This window comes from Trachurus trachurus (assembly GCF_905171665.1).
Source record: "Trachurus trachurus genome assembly, chromosome: 6".
Taxonomy (NCBI): domain Eukaryota; kingdom Metazoa; phylum Chordata; class Actinopteri; order Carangiformes; family Carangidae; genus Trachurus; species Trachurus trachurus.
In genome coordinates this window covers 6,135,230-6,154,344 of record NC_139897.1, presented here as the reverse complement: position 1 = coordinate 6,154,344, position 19,115 = coordinate 6,135,230, and the positions used below count along the sequence as shown (strand labels likewise).

Genomic DNA, 19,115 nt, shown 5'->3' with positions numbered 1-19,115 from the left:
CAGGACAAAACACACAAGCGTTGAATCCATATTTTTTATTTGTATAATAAATAAACTTGTAATACTTCAGAACCACATTTCACAACCACACACAGGGTTTGATAAACTGTACTCTGGATATTTGGAAGCCAATGCAGATAAAACAAAAAAAAGGCCAGACATGAGTGACGATCTGGAGAACGGTTCAACATCATCCAGCTGTTTTATAACATCGCATTTCTACCGTAACATTTCTTGCATCCTACATTCTTCATAATGACTGAGCTGCAGCGACTGGAGACGTCAGGTCTGACTGGGTTCAGTGTAAACAGGACAACATGTAGGAAAAAAGTCTCAACTCTCTACAGTATGACAAAACTTCATGTTTGACTGGACCGCAAACCAACAATAAATAAATAAATAAATAAAAACACAGAGAATGTGTTCGAGATAAGAAAACATGTGCACAAACTGGACACATGATCCATGAGAAGAAGAAAAAAAGCAACATACCCGATATCAAAATGTAAATAAAAGGCATGAAAACAGTGTCAGCGGACAGATGAGATTATCATACGTGCACGAAGTTAAAGTATTTGTACTGATCCTGTTTTACCAATGCTATTTTATTGAAGAGATGGACTAAACGGAGGCTATCTAGTAGCTACAGTGAGCATGTCTACAGCAGGGGGTTCAGCAAGAAGGCAAATCAGTGTATTTCAGACAAAAAAAAGTCAAATTATTCCATTCAGATTCTTAAAGCTTATCCTTACGGTGAATTTGGTAGAGCTGAAACAATTAGTCAATCGACAGAAAATCAATCAGCAGCTATTTTAAGAATCAAGCAGCAGTAAAGCAAACATACAAAAAAAAAATCATCTGGTTTCAGCTTATGTTTCCAGTTTCTGTGATATTACAGTGAAACTGAGAAGGACCATTTTTGGCCCAAATGCTGCATCACTTATAGAAGAGAAAATAAAGGCCAAATGAAAAGCTACAATTTAGACACTTGTCAAATAAAATAGTTTCAGTTACTGTAGTTACAACAGTTCTACTGTCACATTTTCAGATCTGTGAGAAACTGACAAAGAGCCTGTTGTGTAGTAGCAACACTGTATGTTCACTGTCGAGTAGACCTATAATGTGCTTCATGATGATTTCAAATTAAGTGTTACATGAGTCATTTTTTTGGAAAACATCTAGTTAATATTTGCCGGGTCAATATTCAGTATCATCACACCCACAAACACACACACACTCACACACACACACACACACTCCACACCTTACAGTAGTACTGTATTACATGTTGCGATAACATTTATACATCTTCAGGTTTTCTACATGCCCCACTCACTGTAATGAACATGAGCACTATGCTTCGATCACAGAGTGAATGTCCAGGATTGTTGACTTACTGACCAACAACATCACTGACACCGTGGCTGATGGATCCATCTGTAGGGAGCTGCTGTGTCCTGGAGCCTTCGTGCTACATTCGAGTCAGGACTGATGAATATTGATGAACAGATCGTACAGACTGTGTGTTCTTCCTGTTGTCGGGGGATTTAGACCTACACTACATTTTCTAATACCTAGAATATCTACATTGTGAAATAGCTGCTAACTACAAGCAGCAAATTAAAAATTGCGTGATGGGGTTTGTGTGTCCATAACAAAAACGTACTTTTTATTTCTACTGTAAATAATCTCTAGAGAGGGAAACCTGAAATTTATGTGTGAAACCTGATCTTTTTTTTTTTTTAAATGTATTTCCTCTGAGTTGGACATGATCTGATAATCCAGCTGTAGTTTACTGCTTTGTTTTAATCTGTATATCCTGAGATGAACTGAAACAGATCCTACATCTGATCTTTGCTGTGCATTTCAACATGTTACATCACGTCTTGGTTCCTCAGCAGCTGGAGTTGGCCCAGATGTTCTCGTGTTGATCGTACATTTGATGTGAATTTCACTTCCTGTCGGTTGGTGCAGTTCCCGCATTGATATTCAGAGAAAACAGCTGATGTTGTCTGTTTCAACCACCTGTCCACACGTCTCAGGTCTTCTTACTGTCCCCAGAGACTGGACTGATCATAGAGAAGCAGCGTTCACTTCTTATGCACAAGGTATCATTCAAGGCTTTCAACTTAAAGGGATAGTTCAACATTTTGGCAAATTTGCCTATTGCCATAATCCCTATCTCTCTTAGGAGTAGGTTCATTACCTTGTCGGTGCAAGCTGTTTTTAGATTGGCGGAGCAGAGACACGAGCAATCGCAACGGAGGTGAATGGTACTTTGCCTTTCCCTCATCAAACTCATCAAATACACAATCCAACAACTCCAAAACGCTCTGGTGGACAAGTTGTGACCTGCACATTCACCACACTATGATATAATCACGTATAATTATGTAACATTACGACACATGAAGCAAATACTCGGAACTACTTCCTTTTGAAGTCACTCTGCTGAGCAGCCTTGTCTGAAATGTAGTTCCAGTTACGCATTTGCCTCGAAAACAACTCTGTCTTGTAACGTTCCGTTATTATCTCATAGCGTGGTGAATGTGCAGGTCACAACTTGTCCACCAAAATGTTTTGGAGTTGTTGGATTGTGTATTTGATGAGTTTGATGAGGGAAAGGCGGAAATACCGTATACCTCCGGTAACAGTTCGCGTCTCTGCCCCACCGATCGAAAAGCAGCTTGCACTGACAATTAAAGGTAACGAACCTACTGCTAAATCTATAAGGATTATGGCAATGGGCCAGTTTGCCAAAATGTTGCAATATCCCTTTACCATCAGGGACATCCAGTGTTATAGTGTCCTTCCTTTATCTTTCCTTATCCTTATTACTATTGTACAAGTACATGCCTTCCTCTCTCTGTTCTCTGAGCTGTTGTTGAAAGAAGCTTCACAAATAAATTGACAGTTCAGTCTGTGACTCCAGCCACTGAGGAAGGCCACGGGATGCAGCTGAAACAAACATCACCTGGTCCTCAAGCTGCTGTTTCTGAGGCTAAAACACAAACCCTCAGCCTGAACACTATACTGTACTGTATATTCATTGTAGTATATTTCTCCTACTCTAACGTGAATTTCAATTTAGACTAAGTTAACTAAATCCAGCTGGTTCCTGAAGGAGGGAAGCTGTTGCAAAGTCAGTATTTGTGGATAATGAAATTAAGAGAAAGAGAGTGAGGTCAGGTCTGATTGTCATGGTTACCTCAAACAGCCTTCAGCATTCAGTCGTTTCTAAAAGTAGAGGAGGGAGCTCTTCATCCAAACAATATACCAGAGCTAAACATTCTGGGAGCGTCCTGACACAGCTGACAGGAGAACGGAGGAGATGCTACACGTGTGACGAGCGCTGGACGATATGTGAGGTGGGTGGAGCCGGGGGGGGTGAAGGCGGAGCACAGACACACACACACCGGTCGGTCGGTCGGTCACTGCGTCAACGCCAGGAGGATGTCTTTCACCAGCATGGTGCCGATCACCATCTTCTCGCAGTTGACCGTCAACTGGGCGGCTCCTTCCTCCTTGGACGCCACGGTGACCAACACCAAGCTGCCGCTGGTCACCGTCCGGCCGGCGAACCTGTGGACAGGATGAGGAGGAGGAGGAGGAGGAGGACGGACAGGAGGACTGAGGTCAAAGCAGCAAAGATCAGAAGTAAAGACGAAGCCACAGAATAAAGGAGGGACACACACACGTCAGTCAGGAGGAGTTACACATCAGTCCTGTCACATACTATGTCATCTGTCTTGGTTAGTGTAAACTGTAAGACACAACTTGGTCATTACAATGTGCTTCCCCATGTGTGGAACAACTGCAGTGATGAGCCACATGAGGGCAGTACAACTTCAACTAGACAGCCCTGATAAAACTCATCTACAACCTGACCATGAGGGCACCACATTGAACACACACAACTATTAGAATTTCTATACAAATTATATTTACATAGAAACCTAAATCAGATTATTTATTTTTAATTGATTTAATTTAATACTACCCGCCAACTCAGATATTATGCTTCTTTATTGATCTTATTAGTCTATTCATTCATTTCTTTATTTTATTGAGTATTACAACTGTTGTTGTTATTTATTTATTTTTATCTATTCATACATTAATTTATTCACTTGTTTATTTATTTACCCACTTTTTCTCTTCATAATTTTTTTTTCTTTACTTTTGTTTGTCTTTCATTTACTTTTAACTATACACGTCCATCTGCTGGGGCTGGGTGCCGGAGAGATGGGGGTGGGGGGTTGGTATCTGTTCTGGGGTATGCTGAATTTATCTGTAATCTGTAATTAGAACACTATTGTTTTTCTAATATGTAAAATTCAATAAACAGACTCTTAAAAAAAAGAAACTTAAATCAGATAAGAACTCTCTAAAACAGCACCAGTTCTCCTCCAGACACTTCAAAATGTGCTTGAGGAGAACTTGCCATAGTTCTTGTGTGGATCGAGGCTGTCTCAGTGTCCTCTGTCTCTTCATGTAATCCCAGACTGAGGACTCTGTGGTCTCCCAGCATTCTTGTCAATTCAAACTGTTATTTTTGACACAGGCTGTAATGTTTGGGTCGTTGTCTTAGGGTTAGGGTTAGGAGGACCCCTTGACACAAATTAGACCACGGACCCCAATTGAAGAAAATTTTTAAACAAACACAAGAAATACACAAATATTTGCTCTAAGACTGAATAACGTTACTTTCTTAGTAAATTTACATTCAAATTAGGGCATTGGCCTGAATTTTTGGAAAAATATTAGTGACATTTCTGGAAAAAGTGGTTACATTTCTCAAAAAGAAAGTTAAACAAATTCTAGAAAAACTGGTAGAATTTCTCTAAAAAAAAGTTTAAACAATCCAAAAAAAAAGAAAGAAAGTGAAATTTATCAAAAAAGTTGTAAAAATTCTAGAAAAAACTGGTAACATTTCTAACTAAAAAAAAAATGATACAATTTCTCTAAAAAACTTTTTAAAATGTCAAGAAAAAAGTGGTGAGATGTCTCAAAAATGTTTTTGAAAAAAAAAGTTTTTAAAATTCTAGAAACAAGTGGTTTCGAGAAAAAGTTGGGGACCCCTTTGAACCCTCTCCAGGACCCCTGGGGTCCCCAGACACCACTGGCATAATGGATAAGAATCTAAACATCTGAAGTGCCTAAAACCTTTGCACAGGACTGTATAGAACCTCAGACGGTGCTGCTTCCTCTCACCTGCACTCCTTGTCCGACCCACAGGGCACTCTGCTGAGGTTGGCGGCCGTGGTCACCCTCTGGACGATGGCGTGTTCGTTGCGGCACTGTGCGTCCAGAGTCAGCTTCTCTGTGATCTCATTCATCCCCATCAGCTGACCTGCAGCGGTGTGAGCAGAGCACGGGTCAAACAGCACGGCCATCAGGTTTCTCTCTCTCTCGCTCAGAAGCAGTGAAGCAAAGCAGTCATTACTATCATCATCATCGTCATCATTATTATTATTACTGTTGTAATGAATCCAACAGCACAGGGCAGGATGCTGCTTGTATCAGCACCGTGCTGTTGTAGATAAGAAGTAAGGCTCTCTACCAGCTACAGACATATACAGTATGCCACTCAGATACTGTATAGGCGTCCTACAGCTACAGTGATGTCTGCATCACCTCAAGCATCTCCTACAGTCCTCTGGGAGGATTCATCAGTACAAAATGTATCAGCTGCTTCAATCTAAACTGGAATGCTTTCCACTGAACACAGGTGATGAGTGATTCAGTTTCATCAGTCAATTGGCAGCACAAAAGAGGCCGACGTGTGCACTTCCAGCCTAGTTTAATGCCTCATGGTTCCACTGTCCTATGATGAAATGGACACATTTTGCACCAAAGTATTTTTCTGTTTCTCTCCAACAACGACTGTAACACTCTAACATGAAGGTGGATGCCTCCCAGTAAACACTGACTTTGGTGATTTTGCAGGTCAAATGACATCAAGTTAAACGTGCTTCAGTGTGTCTCAATCACACTTTCTTTATGTCACAGTGGAGCATTGGTTCATCTGCTGCTGAAACAACCAGGCATCGACAGGAAACTGAATGTTGAAGTCACTGATCCAACAAAAACTCCAGATATTGATTTAATTTGATGATGTTTTTTACTTCCTGTTGTTATTCTATTGTTATACGTATATATTGTGTTTCTTTCGGCTTTGGACTTTGCTGGACGGAGCAAGACATCTGAGGACTTCAGCTCAGGCTTTGAGGCAAAAACATAAAATTCTGCTTGTTGCTGGTGAATTGTTGGATTATTTTTTCATACCAAGGCCTCTTGAAAAGTTTTCAGATAAAACAACTTGAAGTGCCTGAGAGAGGGGGCGGCAGCAGAGAAACAGAGTGAGTGAACAAAAAAGATCAATCTTTTATTTTCTCACTTTCATGGGGGTTATGGTATGAAATCGCAGCAAATAACCACGAGACTCTGAGTAGACGGTCTGTGGAGACATCCATTCATATACACCTAACTCACACACCGCAGCCACGTAGCAGGAAATACTGAGAGACTGCTCTGAAAGGATTTATAATGGATAGAGGGTGAGAGCTTAAATGAGTTGGATTCAGTAAATCAAATAATAATTAGCATCAATCATTCAATAATTAATTCAGAACGGTGTTTGAACATAGTCATTACGACTAAAACGTCTGAAGAGTGAAGCTGCAACAATCAATATTTTCACAGCAATAATTCATCAGATGACAGAGTGAGGGGGGGGGGCTCTGCTGCTGGTCTCACTGTTGTCGTGTCGTCGGGGTTGTGATGTGGCAGGCAGCTGTTTTCAGTGAATACGCTCTAGGAGGCCGCCATCAAACAACACACGCAGTGAGAGAGCAGCTGCTGAGTGCAGTGCAGCATTCAGAGTCAGAGACGTCCCTCGGGAGGGGGGGGGGCAAAATCAAAGAGAAGACACTAAACACTGGACTTGTATTCATCAGGTGGTCGGACGCACAACTGCTGGTTGTTAACGTTGCTATAAATACTGGAGTTTTGACGTATCAACTGAAGAGGTGACGACATGTCAGTGCCAACCTCCAAAATCTGCAGTTCCTCTCATGACCACTAGAGTGTGTTTTCTCTAGAGGTTCGGTTACTACAGCTAATATTCCTTCATGACAACTGCACTGGGGGTGAATCTTTATCTAACTCACTGATTTAAAATGTACCAAGTCAGGCCTAACAGTCTGAGAACAGGTGAAGTGAATAACACTGAATAACACTTCATCATGACACCTTAGTGTGTTAGTGGGTGGGATATATCAGGCAGCAGGTGAACATTTTGTTGATGTGTTTGGAAATGAAGGGAAAGGGAAACATTGATTGATTGATCCATTGGCTGCTGATGTTTTTTCCCTCCTCTCCTCTTGTTTTGTTCTCTCTCATCACAATTTCTTTCCATTTCATTTACTTTTTTGGTTGCTGTGTTGCAGTGTCAGGTCTTTCTTGTCTTGTGCTGTGCCATGTCTTTATGTTTGCTTTATGTTTGTCACTTGTATTGCACAACAAAAATGAATAAAATAAAATAATTAAACCATAAAAAAAAAGTTGATGTGTTTGGGGCACTGTATAGCTCACTCCCACGGTGGCCCTTTGCTGCATGTCATTCCCCCTCTCATGCCTCCCCATTTCCTGTCTCTCTCAACTATCCTTTCAATTAAGGCAAAAAGCCCCAAAAATACTTTAAATTTCTCTCTCATCTTGTGGGCTGTTCCCGGTCTGCAGTGGTCAGGATCTATCAACAGTTGGACCAAGGAAGGAACAGTGGTGAAGCGGCCACAGGCTCATTGATACATGTGGGGAGAGAAGGCTGACCCGTGTGCTCCCATCCAACAGACCAGATACTGTTGCTCAGACTGCTGAACAAGTTCATGCTGCTTCTGATGGAAAGCTGTCAGAGGTGGTCATCGTGTTATGACTGACCAGTGTATGTAAAGTTATGTATAAATTAGGGCAGAGCCACTTTGAGTGACAGATGGTTCAGTATTGCTTGCTATTCACTCCCCACCTCTGCACATATTTGAATTAGCTGGAAGTTAACATGGATTAAAGGGATATTTCAACATCTTGGCAAATTTGCCTATTGCCATAATCCCTATAGTTTTAGTAGGTTCATTACCTTTAATTGTTGGTGCAAGCTGTTTTTAGATCAGCGGGGAAGAGACGCAAGCTGCACGGTACTTCCACGTTTCCCTCATCAAACTCATCAAGTACACAATCCTACAACTCCAAAACACTCTGGTGGACAAGTTGTGACCTGCACATTCACCACGCTATGAGATAACGGAACGTTACCAGACAGAGTTGTTTTCAAGGCAAATGCGTAGCCGGATCTACATTCCAGACACGGCTGCTGGGCGGAGTGATTTCAAAAGCAAGTAGTTCTGAATATTTGCTTCATGTGTCACAATGTCACATAATGTTACATTATTATTTCATAACGTGGTGAATGTGCAGGTACATAAGCCTCCGTTGAGTTAGCTGAGCTCGCGTCTCTGCCCCGCCGATCAAAAAACAGCTTGCACCGACAATTAAAGATAATGAACCTACTGCTAAAACTATAGGGATTATGGTAGTAAGCGAATTTGCCAAATGTTGAAATATCCCTTTAAGGCACTGCGAAGATGGGGACAGTGGAGCAGCTCACTCTGAGGGTGACGTCACTGATTCTACATCCATCTCTATTGACACTCTGTGTTCACAGCTTGTTTCTGCTGCCCCAAAAATCAATCACTGCAGGTTCAATCAAGTCCAGCCTGGTTCTTCCGTCCACTTCTAGGTGTCATTTGACCTCCAAACCACAAAACCATCCGTGCTTACGAGGTTTGAATACACAACAAACCATTCAGACAAAAAAGAAAAAAAGCGTTGTGATGTTGCGGTACTTTGGATTCAGCACTTTGAAAGCTCAGGTGACAGAGAGATGGACGATGGGGACACATGACTGAGCGCTGCCCTGAGCTGGATGTTACTGTTTAGTCCACATGGTGGGTGCCCAAAGACGAGTGAAACGGAGGGTGTGGGGGGGTGGGGGGGTGAATCGGGGATCAGTGGATGAGCATTTCCAGTCATTCCCGGTGTAGCAGAGTGTGAGCGGCCCTTTGTAAGATGCAGGTTAGCACAGGTGAGTCTGTCTGCAGCTACAGACCTGCAAATGCAGTTAAGTGTTGATTACCAAGGCAGGGTGGGGAGGGGGGAAGGGGAGGCAGCGGGAGGTGTTAGGGGAGGAGGAAGGTGAGGGGAGGAGGAGGTGGGGAGGGGAGGGGAGGGGGTCTGTGTGAGGTTGGCTTAAAAGGCAGGTGGGCACACAGACGGCCGGGAAGAACAAACCTATCAAAGCCAACTTACCTAGATTGTGTAATAGCTTCTCTATTGAGGACGGTACGGAGAGGAAGGAACCGTGGATATGACACATGTTTAAAGAGTCACTATGGGTTGGTTAGAGCTCAAAAGTGGCTCAGTGTTAGTCAAGGATGGAAAATGAACTCCAGACACTAGAAACATGCTGCTACACACTGTCTGCAGAAGCTCTACCAAAACACTTTGGTCACATTTGTATCGGAGAAAATCTGGCTGCGATCGTTTAGAATCGAACTACAGGTTTGTTTGTTTTGTGCTGACACTTTCCATCACAAGGACACGGTCCTAAAATGAATGCTGATGTGATGTCAGGATGTTGTACGTGTGAGGAGACTGCGCAAGAAAATAATGATAATCTGTGGAAAAGAAGTTGCTCTTTTCTCACATTGTACATTGAAAATCCCAGATAAACCCTCCGGCTCAGGATGAATACGTCTTTAAAACACTTCTCGCTGCTCAAGAAGAAAGCTGTCACTGTAATGACTGCTGGTAAGATACAACTAGATGACAGCTCTCAGAGGAGTCAAGAATGGTACTGTGCATGTCAACCAGCCTCCTTTTGCCTTTAAACTGCTGAATAAATACCAAGATTAGATATTGAGATAAGAATAAAAAAAGCAAATATTAGAAATCAGCTGTTTCTCATGCCCCACACAGTTTGAGCTAACTCCCCTCTCTCTCCTCTCTCCCTTTTTACAGACTTGTTTTTTTACCGATGTGACCTGAGCAAAGTCATACTGATTTTATATTCCATACGTCTTCATCAATGAGATTTTATTTGCTTTTGTCACACACCTTGCTCCTTTTTGAACTCATTCTCCGTGAGGAAGACGGGCCTCATCAGCTCCCCAACCGGCGGCTGGATGGACACGAAGAACTTCCTGGTGTGAGTGCTGAAAGAGAGTTCCAAGAGTGCACCGTTTCATTTCTTTCTGCGTTGCTACATGTGCAAAGCAAACGAGTCAAACAAAGTGTTATTTCAACACTCGGCAGATCTATAGGAGATAGTTTGTCACATCATCGGCGGTACTGCAGGGTCTAAAGAACTCATCTCACCACAGCTGGAAGTTTGCTGCTTGTGTTGAGTCGCAGAAGTCGATGCCCATCACAGCTGTGGCCGACTCACCGGCCGGCAGCAGCTCTGTCAACACGGAGGAGAAAGACGAGACAACGGTGTTGACACACGCACAAATACAACAACATCCAGTCCTTCAGTCAGCAGCACAGCTCCTTTGATCAGTGAGGATGTGTGTCCTCCAGTCCAGACTCTGTTATGTGTGATTCACTGCAATCCACTGCACATCCATGCTGCACACTGATTCTGAGCAGGTTTCCAGTACAAAGAGATTGATCTTTTTTTTTTTTAACTAAGCAGGTTTATTTGTATGTCCCATTTTTACAAACGGTAAATTACAGTAAACTTCAGTTTATGAAGTCTTTCTCTCTGTGTGAAGTTATTCCAAAGGAGCTGTTTGACTGACAGCCATCGTTTCCTGTTGGTACTGAAGTAATTGGATTACTTTTACAGTTCCTGAAAATAAGAACGTGGGAAATACTGTATGAAATAAATCTGAAGAGTCTATAGAAATTTGTTATGGATTTAACTTTAGAGCCTGTTGAGAATGTTCTTCACAGAAGTAACTAACTCTTCTTTCAAACATGTCTCTTATAGTCATGTGGCTTTGGCTTGTAAAATGTGCTATATTATACAGGCGCATCTCAATAAAGTAGAATCTGATGGAGGTCAGCAGTCTTCTCCATGATAGTGGAGCTACTGAACCAGACTAAAAGGGATATTTCAACATTTTGGCAAATTCGCCTATTGCCATAATCCCTATAGTTTTAGGAGTAGATTCCTTACCTTCAATTGTCAATGCAAGCTGTTTTTGGACCGGCGGGGCAGAGACGTGAGCTCTGCACGGTGCACGGTATTTCTTGGTTTCCCTCATCAAACTCATCAAATACACAATCCAACAACTCCAAAACACTCTGGTGGACAAGTGGTGACCTGCACATTCTCCACGCTATGAGATAATAATAGAACTTAAGTTGTTTTCGAGGTAATACGTAACTGGAACTACATTTCGGACACGGCTGCTCGGCAGCGTGATTTCAAAAACGAAAGTAGTATTTGCTTTGTGTGTTGTAATGTTACATAATGTTACATAATTAATTCATAGCGTGGAGAATGTGCAGGTCACAACTTGTCCACAAGAGTGTTTTGGAGTTGTTGGATTGTGTATTTAGTTTGATGAGGGAAACGTGGAAATATCATGAGCCTCCATTGCATTAGCTGAGCAGCTCGTGTCTCTGCCCCGCTGATCTAAAAATAGCTTGCACCGACAATTAAAGGTAATGAACCTACTGCTATGACTATAGGAATTATGGCAATAGGCAAGGCAAGGCAAGGCATCTTTATTTATATAGCGCATTTCATACCAAGGCAACTCAATGTGCTTTACATAAAGACAAAACATTAAAAAAAGAAGCATAAGACAGAATAAAAACAAACAAAACACTAAAAACAGAGTTAAAAGCAAGAGCAAATAAAAGTAAAAGAAAAAAAAAATAGATAAGTTTAAAGTTCTCAGCTATAAGCATGTGAAAAGAGAAATGTTTTTAACCTGGATTTAAAAGTGCTTACAGTTGGGGCTGATCTCAGTTCTGCTGGTAGTTTGTTCCACTTGCATAGCATAACAGCTAAATGCTGCTTCACCATGTCTGGTCTGAACTCTGAGCTCCACTATCTGACCTGAGTCAGTAGATCTCAGAGCTCTACTGGGTTTATACTCTACTAACATGTCTTTCATGTATTCTGGACCTAAACCATTCAGTGATTTGTAAACCAGGGGCAGAACTTTAAAATCTATTCTGTAGCTGACTGGGAGCCAATGTAAGGTCTTAAGAACCGGGGTGATGTGATCTGATCTCTTTGTTCTGGTGAATTTCTAGGTTCTAGGTGAATTTGTGTGAATTAGTGTTGAACTATCCCTTTAAAGGCTCAGGAAACCTTTGCAGGTGTTTGGAGTTCATTAGCTGATTAGAGTGTGACACCATTAGGTTACAATAGTGAACATTTTCACTATATTCTGTACTTTTAACTTTTACTTTTAAGTATTCGATTTTTCCACTTGTACAAATTTTCATCCTCCCAAGAAGATAAACCCCTTATATCACTAAACCTCAAACCTAATGTTTCCACCAGTGCTTCAGTTCTCTGGTATGGACACTAAAGCTTTCATACTAATCCTTTTATTAGTGACCATGTGTGGATCACCCTGTGTCTGTCCGGTCTGTCTTCAGTCCTATCACTCACCAGTCTCTGGGAACTCTTTGACTCTCATCCCAGACTGCAGCTTCACATCCTCCATGTGCAGGTTCTTGGTGTCTGACGTGGAGTTGTTGGTGAACTGCATCTGCACTGCCACCATGTGTGCGTCGGAGCTGAACGGCTGCCGACTGAAGCAGTACTCCACCGACAGACCCTCCCCCGTGATCCGGTGCAGCAGCTCGTAGCTCTTCAGCGCGCTGGAGGGAGTGATGGTCTGTGAGCAGAGGAGGAGGAGAGGGATTATGAAGCATTACTGTGCTATGGGAGGGTGGCGAAGAGGCAAGGAATACGTTCTGGTTTCACTATGCTGTTAGTGATACTGAGACATGCATGTGGCACATGAGTAGAGCTGCAACAATTAACTGATTAATCGCACATTATTAAATTAATCATCAACTATTTTGATAATCAAATAATCGGTTTGGGTAGTTTTTTGAGAAAAAAAGTCCTATTACTCTGATTTCAGCTTCTTAAATGTAAATATTTCTGGTTTCTTTTTTTTTCCCCTTTTATTAGTATGTATTTAATGGAAACAGGCAATGACACACAATTTATAAAAACAGACAAACTGAAAACAAAGGACAGAACAAACCTGACGACATAATAAAGCAGGACCAAAACAGGACAGAAAAGTAAAAAAAAAAAAAGGGGGGGGGGGGGGGTTCACACAAACTCAAACAAAGAAACAAACAGTTCTTTAAAGACTTTTGGTCAAATATTTATTTAAACGCCACAGAGTCAAGATATTACTTGCGAGGCTCTCCTGTGTGTGTGTGTGTGTGTGTGTGTGTGTGTGTGTGTGTGTGTGTGTGTGTGTGTGTGTGTGTGTGTGTGTGTGTGTGTGTGTGTGTGTGTGTGTGTGTGTGTGTGCAGTCAGCCTTGCAGAACCATATATACATCTGAATGTGTGTGTTTTGTGCACTGATACATTTCTTCTCTCCACAGGTTTTTGTTGTGGTGTCAGACTATTAAGTGGCATCCTGCTCTACAGAGGAGCACTAGTCTGGATGACATGGAAATGTGGATAAAGAATAAAAGGGTCAAATGTGCACACGAGGAGCCTTATCTTGGCCTTATCCAGGTGCAGTGTTGGTGGGTTCATATTGTGAGGAAGAAGAAAGACACTGTGACTGACAAGCAAAAATCTGGTTTGATCTCAACGTCTTTTAAAGGGCACACTGTCAAGACAGCAATATGCACATACACAGGCACACGCACAACACATCTGTGACATGTCGTGTGTTGTACAACATCTCTTTGACAAGACTGAGCTCTACAGAGCAGCGTTTCTATTTGTTACTCAGACTAAATGTGTCAGACAACAGTTTCATAATGAACCTGAAATGTACTTAGCGACTTCTCATATGATGAGATTTGGGGGGGGGGGGGGGGGGGGGTAATGGGAGTTGTGCTGCTGGTTCCTCTCAGTACTGATTCACTCTGCCCTTCTCTGCCCCTCAGGAAACACTGAGCAGCTGCCTGTGCCAGGTCTGTGCTCACTGCTCAGTGACAATAAGTGATCCACTGACTGCAAATAGAATCTCACTCGGCTCCATTATAACAGCCACACGCCAAGGTGCGAGTGTGTCTGGCTTTTAAAGGGAACGAGGGCACTGTGACTGGTTGAATGGAGATTTAACCCCAAACCTTCCAACGTATTGCGGTACAACCCCTGTGAACCATGCACCTGCTGCTCTGACTGTTCTGAATTAGCAAAAGTGACGCAGCTGCACAATGCGCTCTACACCATGTTACAATTAAACCTAAAGTTTCTATTGGATAGGTGAAATAGTGTGACTGTATTTTCATTTCTGAATACACCATCTCGTTGTTCACCATTACATCTGATCGAGTTGGTTACCTCTTAAAAAAAAGCAAGACTTTAATTAATGTGTAGATACAGCACTCTGTACAACTGCACTACAGGTACAACTTTAAAATCATTTCTAATCATTTGGAAAAATCTAGCTGGTGTTGGATGACAGATGTTGTGCAGGAGATCGCATGGTCAACCCCCATTCTCTCTCCACATTTCCTGTCATAACTCCAATGTCTTATGGTTCTCAAAGTGGGGTCCGGGGACCCCCTGGGGTCCTTGAGAGGGTTCAAGGGGGTCGCTAACTTTTTCTTGAAGCTTTACCACTTTTTTCTAGAATTATTATTTTTTTTTATCATTGAGAAATTTGTACCACTTTTTTATTGTTAATATTATTGTTTGACTTTTTTATTTATTTATTTATTTTAAGAAATTTGACCACTTTTTCTAGAATTATTTTGAGAAATTTTACCAGTTTCTTCTAGAATTTTTTAAAAACTTTTTTTGAGGAATTTGACCACATTTTTCTACAATTTTTTTTTTAGAAATTTTACAGATTTTTTTTTTTTTTTAAGAATTTTAACTTCTTTTTTTTTTTTTTTTAATTTTTACCACTTTTTTCTAGAAATGTTTCAACTTTTGTGGAAATTGCATCAATTTTTCCAGAAATCTCTCTATAATCTTTCCAAAAATTCACGCCTAATTTGAATGTACATTGATTAAGTAAATATTTGTGTATTTCCGTGGGGTCCGTTGTCTATTTGTGTCAATTTAGGGGTCCTTGATATATAAAAGTTTGAGAACCACTGTCCTATCTAATAAAGGCAAAAATGCCTAAAAATAACTTAAATAGGAAAAAGGAAAGGAAAAGGACAACGAGAGAGTTGAGGAGAACGTACCGTTGGAGAGAGAACGCTGTCTGACAGAGACAGACCCTCCAGGTCGGTCACCAGGCTGCTGGACAGGAAGGTGTTGACAGGTGTGACTTGAGGAGACGGAGCTGGTTCGACTGGGGAGAGAAACGCAGAGAGTGATGTCTCCAACTTCAGAACTGACTCTATTCATCTATTTGTCACATTAACAACTGCACATTTGTTCTGTAGTTCCCTTACAACCAGAGTTAGAGTTGGCATAGCAACCAGTCAAGTGCAGCTACAGTACATGAGTTTTAGAAAATAATATAATTTTCATGTTTGAAAATGTCCTTGCTGTCTGACTTTGCCGAGTGCCAGTACTTTTACATTCTCTTTCACAGGAGAAACTAAGCAGGAATGTAAAAACACTCACAATCGTCGAGGTCGAGTAGAGACATTTCTTTCTTCTCTTTCCTGCTCTCTGTCTTGACAGGTTTGGAGGGAGGTTTAGATTCAGCTGCCTGGAAGGAGACAAAAGAAAACAGACGAGAAGTGATGAAGATTTTAACCGTGCGTGACGGTGCATATGGAGCAGTCTAAATACTGGAAAGCTGGGCTCGAGAGTAAGTGATAAGAATACAGTTTCGGATTTGATTTTAACGTCTACTTGAAATGAATTTCCAAAAAGCTAATTTATTTGTAGAGCACATCATCCTACACAGAGGTCATTCAGTATGATTAACAGAGACGGAAGCACTACAACAGAAGTAAAATAATAAGAAAACGGTAAAACAGGTGGTGTGTCATGACAGCTGAGACAGAGTTGATGTCTCTTTCTGTATTTCACATCTAAACAGTGTTGGGCAAATTACTCTGGAAAAAGCAATTTAATTACTGATTTCGCTTTTAAAAAGTAATCACATTACTGTTGTGATTACGATACTAAATAACGTGTCACTGCATCTAAAGGTGTATGTTGTGAATGTTTTTCATACAGTACGTAGAGCGATTCATTGTCACCTTTTTTTTCTTTTTGACCTCGACCTCGGACTCGGAGTCTTCAGACTCTGATTGGCTGCTCTCCGACTCGCTCTCGTCCTCCTCGTCAGATTCAGACTCTGACTCACTCTTCCGTTGTTTGCTCTTCCTCTCATGCTTCCTCTCCTCTTCTTCGCTGCTCTGCTCGCTGGAAAACACAAGCCGAGGTCAAACGGTTCAGAATTCTATAACAGGTGAGACAGTGGTTGAAAAGATCCATCAAACTGCTCCTGCACAAGACTGTGTGAGATGGGAACATGTTTTTGATGTGATATACCCAACCACAAGTGGAATATCAGGACTGCAGCATTAACAGATGTTAAAATGTGAAACTCATACAGATAGATTTTGTTTTCGATGGGAGCCGTGAACGTAAAACCATGATTACACAGAAAACAGCATCTGCTACCTTTCACTTTCTTGTACTGGCTTCTTTAATTCTTTCTTTTTCTTCTTCTTGTCTTTCTTCTCCTCCTCCTCCTCCTCTTCCTCTTCCTCCGACTCGGAGCCTTCCTCGCTCTCTTCGCTCTCCGATCCCGACCCGCTCTCCTCGCTGCCGCTGCGGCTGCGGCTCACCGAGCAGCTGGCAGAGTCCGACTCTGAGGGGGAACAGGTCAGAGTCACAGGCTGAGGAGGGCACTGACTTTACACAGACAACAGCGACATGAACGTCTGCCTGACACTTCATGGTGGACAAGAGAGATCCAGCCACCAACACAGGCTGTACCCAGACACTTACACAAACACACAGGGTGATTCTTAAATCATCACTTACTGATGTCCCAGAAACATTTCTTTGCCAGAGGCAATAACAAAAAGGAGAAACTAAAAATGGCATTCAAAGATGTTTTTGTGTCTTTGACACACTTACAGCCAACCCAACAAAAGACAGACAATAAATGGACCTGTTTGTCCTACACCTGCATTATTGGTGTACTTTCTTCATCCCCCTGTGAGGCAGGACGTAGTCTGAGATCTTCTTGTTACGGCCAAAAGGGGTTCGGCCTTGTGTCTGTCTCTCTCTCCTTGTTCCCCCACAGCTCCACCCAGGTCGGCTATTTAAAATCCTGCAGCTGGCACCGGAAGACGGGAGCAGTGTGTGGGGACTGCAGGGCTTGCCTGCCTCCCAGCGTGGCTTTTGTTTGTTTTAGTTTATGTCTTGTTTGTGTAAACCTCTTCCTATTTTATCTGGTGTCTTTGTGTGGTGCTGTTTGGGTCAGAGGTGGTTCATTGTTATGCCGCTCCGGGCCAACATAATCTGGGCCGTAACACTCTGGTACTTCACTGTTGGCCGCCCAAGGTTTAAGGGAGATAGAGGGTCTTTGCCATTAGGACCCCAAACATTAGCACAGCGTACCAGAGATCAGATTTGGAGAACCTCACCTCTTATCACACTTTTACAGTGTGACATCACTTGTTAGGGAGAAGCTTTTATCTGAAGTGACTCACAAGTGAGAGACACCAGTTATGCGTCAGTGCAGCAGTACTAAGACCTACATCTGCTCTGTAGGTTTGAGGCGTCGTGCTGTTGTTGCTGGTGTTGGGAAAGTTCACTTTCTACATGAACTAGTTCAAAGTTCAGTTCACAATTTTAAAAGGAACTAGTTCAGTTCATAATTCAACATTTTGAACTAAGTTCACAGTTCCAAAAATTAACTAGTTCATAGTTCTTTTTCTTTGTTTTCAATACATTGCTGCAAGCTATCTTTGTTTTTTAATTATTGCCACGGCCCATATAGAACCACAGACAGCAGTTCTTTTGTCAGTTTTAACACTGAAACTACGTGTTAGATTTCATCTTCGTATCCAATTTTGAATCCTTTTCCAACCAGGGTTTATATTAGCAATGCAACACTGTGGTGGTGTTGCCATATTGGGTGGTTTTCCTCTACATATTATGGCCTGTTTACGGTGTGTTTCAGCTGGGGTGATCTGGCACACGCTTGAATGAAGTTATCCACCTTTTTCCAAACGTCATCTATGGTCAAAACCGGAAGCCGGTTTTGCACTTCCGGTGGGATTGTATGTTTACGTTTCCATGGTTTTCAGTCGTTGTCATAGTTGCGGTAAACGCATGGATCTATTAACGCTGCCTTTTAACACGGATGTCGATTTGTGTGATATCCATTGTTAAAAGCTGGTGTGATGATCCATGTGTTTTACAGATTTTCACTGGAAAAAAAAAATTCCATGCATTTACCGTGACTACCGAAACGATGGAAACGCAAACATAAAATTCCACCGGCTTACGCTCAACAAGCAGAAATACAGTACGTTCAGTTCACGTTCGCCCAAAATATGAACAAGTTAATGAACGATCGTTCATTGAACACGTTCAGGCACAACACTGGAGTGCATGGTAAGTGCCAGTTAGTATCAGTCCATTGAGCAAAACAACAGGTGTCGGTTGTGTAGCAATTTTTCACTCTGCTGAAAATGGAATCCAAGAGATCAAATGTTAAATCCAGTTTGGATGTCTGCTGAAAACAGCGGTGCCCTGATGAGACAGAGCCACTGACAGGAAAAGCATTAGTATTGATCTGTTAATGGGTTTTGTTGACAATCAGCCACTTGGATTGCCTCGTGTGCTGCCATGATCACAGAGGTGGTAGTTTGTCATCACGAACGCTGACAGAAGTTATATAAGAACTAGTTTTTCTGGCTGCAAGTAAAAAAAATCCATTACCAGAGAGTGGTT

The 19,115-nt window shown here is 41.9% G+C and overlaps 2 protein-coding genes across 8 annotated transcripts in view; both read right to left on the bottom strand.

Annotated features, from left to right (window-relative positions):
- crabp1a (cellular retinoic acid binding protein 1a) overlaps positions 1–19,115 on the bottom strand; it is a gene marked incomplete at its 3' end in the record, with an annotated part of 415,466 nt that overhangs the window by 91,704 nt on the left and 304,647 nt on the right. The window lies entirely within an intron of this gene.
- The window catches only part of ap3b2 (adaptor related protein complex 3 subunit beta 2), a gene marked incomplete at both ends in the record, with an annotated part of 57,618 nt that continues 41,934 nt past the window's right edge, over positions 3,432–19,115 (bottom strand). For 5 of the 7 annotated variants that reach the window (XM_083974143.1, XM_083974137.1, XM_083974138.1 and 2 more), the window contains 9 exons: positions 3,432–3,630; positions 5,215–5,353; positions 10,174–10,271; positions 10,435–10,519; positions 12,695–12,923; positions 15,425–15,534; positions 15,813–15,900; positions 16,400–16,565; positions 16,827–17,016. In XM_083974143.1, coding sequence (XP_083830269.1) covers positions 3,432–3,630; positions 5,215–5,353; positions 10,174–10,271; positions 10,435–10,519; positions 12,695–12,923; positions 15,425–15,534; positions 15,813–15,900; positions 16,400–16,565; positions 16,827–17,016 — 1,304 coding nt within the window. The remainder of the gene's footprint in view (positions 3,631–5,214; positions 5,354–10,173; positions 10,272–10,434; positions 10,520–12,694; positions 12,924–15,424; positions 15,535–15,812; positions 15,901–16,399; positions 16,566–16,826; positions 17,017–19,115) is intronic. The other 2 variants (XM_083974142.1, XM_083974141.1) reach the window with 2 other exon arrangements.